This window comes from Aplysia californica, unplaced genomic scaffold (assembly GCF_000002075.1).
Source record: "Aplysia californica isolate F4 #8 unplaced genomic scaffold, AplCal3.0 scaffold01062, whole genome shotgun sequence".
In the NCBI taxonomy this organism is placed as follows: Eukaryota; Metazoa; Mollusca; class Gastropoda; order Aplysiida; family Aplysiidae; genus Aplysia; species Aplysia californica.
In genome coordinates this window covers 87,988-92,140 of record NW_004798332.1, presented here as the reverse complement: position 1 = coordinate 92,140, position 4,153 = coordinate 87,988, and the positions used below count along the sequence as shown (strand labels likewise).

The 4,153-nt window shown below is 37.6% G+C and overlaps 1 protein-coding gene across 3 annotated transcripts in view; it reads left to right on the top strand.

The window, feature by feature from the left end:
• The first annotated feature begins 806 nt into the window (after positions 1-806).
• LOC101861249 (spermatogenesis-associated protein 4) overlaps positions 807-4,153 on the top strand; it is a 23,177-nt gene continuing 19,830 nt past the window's right edge. The window contains exon 1 of one of the 3 annotated variants that reach the window (XM_035973216.1): positions 807-1,033. Coding sequence is in view for 2 of the 3 variants with exons in the window: in XM_005111463.3 (XP_005111520.1) it covers positions 1,590-1,666 (77 nt within the window). In the remaining variant the exon portion in view is untranslated. Of the gene's footprint in view, positions 1,034-1,391; positions 1,667-4,153 lie in introns of those variants that run through there. The other 2 variants (XM_005111463.3, XM_005111462.3) reach the window with 2 other exon arrangements.

The window sequence follows — 4,153 nt, the reverse complement described above, 5'->3', positions numbered from 1 at the left end:
GTCGTCATCACTTGTAACCCCGTTGAATCATTAAAAGTTCATTGATGTTATCCGACAAGTGATGAGTCATTCTTTACCGGCGTCTTTACAGCAGTTTTCGTGGGGTTTATTGTTTTTGCGTTTACTGTGTGTTTCAATTTCAAGCATCAGCGTTCTTAATTTTACTGTTCTGAGCATCAACCATCTAGATCTAAGCGATCTTCCATCATGTCCAAGTACTAGGAATTCCGAAACGTTATTATTTACATACTGAAAATAGAGAAAACATGTAATTAATGCGGTACCTTGACGGCTTTCTTAAAATAGTCTGTGCGTATCCAAGGAAGTGATGACATCACATTACTAAAATTAGCAGCCAATCAGGAAGATGTGTCGTTCTATGTTTAACGGCATGTGGTTTTCCCCTTGAAAAATTCTGATCAAGGGTGTTAACAAAAAAAAAGCTATATATTTAAATCAAATACGCTGAAATTTAGCTGTAGCATACACCAAAACGTCTGGAAATGAAAGTACTCTTATAAAAAGTGCATTTTTTTTTACAGGGAAATTTATTTTTATGTTACGATTCAGTAGTATTACAAAACGGATCTAAAAACCAATTCAATAGGCCTATAAAGCCCTATATTATACTATAATAATAGGCTATAGGAAACTGACCACTAAATCTAGCCTAGCATTATGTGTCCCTGTGGATCCAAAATTGTGCCCGGTGAAGCACGAACTGACCTGTACTGAGTTACGAAGGGGTTAAATGGTTAATTGTTATTCTATAATAAATATATTGGCCTCTCTTTTGAATTTTGAGTTTTTGAACGGACGTTGACGTTGGTTCTACCACACACACACCACTCACCAACCCTGTCGAGTTCTTGTCTACTCCTCAGTTCGTGGCATCGTCCAGCTTTCTCTGTTGGTGTGACTATAACCAAACGAATATAGAAACAGAAATTATTAAAACTTTGAAGATATTGTCAATATTGGAGTCCAGCCCAGCAGTTCAGACTTCAGACCTTTGCAAGACCTTCGATTTCTTGTGTGTAATTTACAAATCGAAAGTACAAGTACAAGTAGTCAATGCCAGATTTCAAGGACATTGCACAATTTTAAACAGGTTTGGTGTAAGGATGAACAAATTCTTTTCAGGGAATAAAAGGTTGCTATCATATATCTAGATGAAGCTTGTTTGAGTGTCTCAGACTAATACAAAGTTCGTAGATCCACTTTTTGTTTAAAATGTATTGATTGCTAACTTCTTTATTGACTAGATCTACATCTAGATCTAGACCAACATGGCAACTTTGAAAAAGACGAACCAGGCTTAATATAGAATTTAATTATCTATTGGATTTTAAAAAAACTTAATATTTCTTTTTACTTTAAACAAAATAATGTTTTGATTCTATTGATAAGTATAAATCACAAAGACTAGTTTTGTATTGAAGACCTGAAAAAGAAATTAATTTTACTCCGATCCTAATGCTGTTGTCATGAGATACGTTTATGGTTACATCCGGCTTTGAGTTCAAATAGGATTGATATCAGTGTCTAAGTTGTGAAATATCAACACTGATAATTTAGTTAATCTGAAAATGTCTGGACTGTCTAGAGAAGTGCTTAAGTGGCTGCAAAGCCTCGATTTAACTTGGCAAATTAAAAATCCCAAGTGGTGAGGGTGTCTTTCATCTGTTATTTACTTTGACGAGTTTGTTGTTGTAAATTTAGATTAGATTCTAAACTAATGATTGTCTAAGTCTAATGTTAGTTATTTTTTAAAAGGTAGATCTAGATCTAGATCTAGATCTAGATCTAGATTTAGATCTAGATTCTAGATCTAGATTAGTTCTATAATATATAACTTATACAATAAACAGTGCAGCCTAGCATTCGTATAACAAAATTGACAGGACACAGAAATTTTTTAATTGTGTGTAAATTTCGCTATGTAGCCTACAATGATTTAAATAAATACAAAGGGATCTACATGCATGGTGTAAAAAATAAATAAATCTAGATCTAGGGTCTGGAAAGTGATTTGCTGTGCATGTTTCGCTAGGTGCATGTTCACTCTATGTTATGTGCATGCTAGACTGTAGTTGATACAGTACAGAGATGGGCCTTCTCGTCATATATCCTCTTGTTTCGACTGTTTTGGTTTTAATTAACTTATTAAGCACTCTAAAGTTTTAATTCATCTATAGTCAAATTATTGTGTGGAAGAGCTCATTTTAATTACTTGACAATGTCTTATTATTATGTCTTTTAGACACTTGGACAAACCAATATAAAGATTCTGCGGTCTACAGAGTAGGATCTGTTTGTTTTTGTTGGGTATTTTTTTTTTCGTGGCCTTTTAACATTTTATAAAAGTATAAGTAAGTTTTGGGTTTTTATTGCGGCCTTTCAACATTATATATACCAATCAAGCTAACCTTTTAAATATATTAGAAATCCTATATACCGGGTATATTATATATAGCAATACGGCACTCGCCCCGCGTGGCAGTGCGAAAACGAGGTAGACTCGCGCGAGACAGGGCCCTGGGTTAACTGAGAACATGCTTATTTAAAGCATTTTTCTTTGCGTCAGCCAGGCCTATGTATCATACATCAATACACGCAGGAGAAATTGATACCTTCACTGAAAAAAATTTTTCTCCCATATCTTCAGCAACAGTCGAGATATTATCAAAGAAAGAGGATTGGTCGGTAACAAAACCGAAAAAGCAGCTAGAATGGCACAGTGATTTCTGACTCTCCTAATTCAGAAGGTGCGGAACCATCTAAATATTAACCAAAGGTCCCCAAATTTGGTAACCAATGAGAAGAAAGATGGATCTAGCCTCCGCAGATTTTTATGTCTTCACCGAGCTAAAAACAATTAGAAAGTTTCGAGGTGGTTCCTTTGAGGAGATGGTTTTTGAAAATGTGTGGTCGATTAATCCATGGAATGCTCCTGCATCATCTCAGACAGGCTGATTTTTATAATAGGCCTCGATCTTAGAAACTATTTTGTGAAATCAGCCTTGAAGCAATTGCATTTTGAAAAAAATTACGTCGACGTTGTTCCCGTTTTTCGCGTGGCCAAAAAGCCTGAAAGGGAAACACTGCCTGACGCGGGAAACGCGTGCCGCGAGACATGTAAGCTTGCCATCATCTCTCTGTGACATCACGGCTGCGTTGAAGCGTAGCCACTGATTGGACAGTTATTTTGATCAGCCTGAATGCCTCGGAAAACACCGTACTCATAGACATGGACATAATGCAGGTTTCTTTCTATTTGCCATCACAAATATTTGGGCTTAAGTCCGCGAATTTAGTGCTGATATGGACTTTAAGATAACTGCATATTATATTCTTCCAATATTTACAATGTTTTTGACAGAAAAGCAGAATGAAGATTACTTAGGTAGATATCCATGGATTTATTTAAAGGCCCAGCCAGTGGGATCAAGGATAGCTTGTCTGATCGGAAAGCAGTGTTCAAAATAAAACACCTCTCAAGTGCTATCCTCTCTGATAATGGCATGCGTCAGTCTTACTCATCCAATTATCACCGGTGCCTGCATTTCATAGGATCGCTGTTTGACCTATTAAAAACAGAAACGTTTGAAAATCTTTGCTTTCACCCTTAGCCCCACCCATTGGTGTAACAGCACAGTCAACCAATGCCACCCCTCACTGCCTTGAAACAACGATTTGAGGAACTCTTTTCTTGGCTGGCTGTGCGATCAGGGCATCAGGCATTGGTCAAACTAATTTCACACCTCTGGCCTGTGGCTGCCAATGAAACTTTCCGTGCCGGAGCGTGACTCAAACACTTTCACTGGTACTCGTGAGATTTCACACCCACACCACCCTGACCATCTTCATCACATAGGGCTCACATAGATGGAGTAACATCTACCCTCAAGTTGCACCCCTACTCCCCTTCCTTGCCCGGCAGCATGGCGTTAAGTTTAGAGCCGGCGGAACAAAACTTGCAAGTTTTGTTTCAAATCAGGGCTGAGCGGGCGAAACATTTTCAGTCTTAGACAGGTATAGACCCTCGAAAGGGAGGGGATTTTTCTTAACGTTTCCGCTTTGGACAGGTTTCCGCTTTATACAGGTAATTAAAGAGGAATATATCAAGGGGGGAGCTGGGAGATTCCGTTAA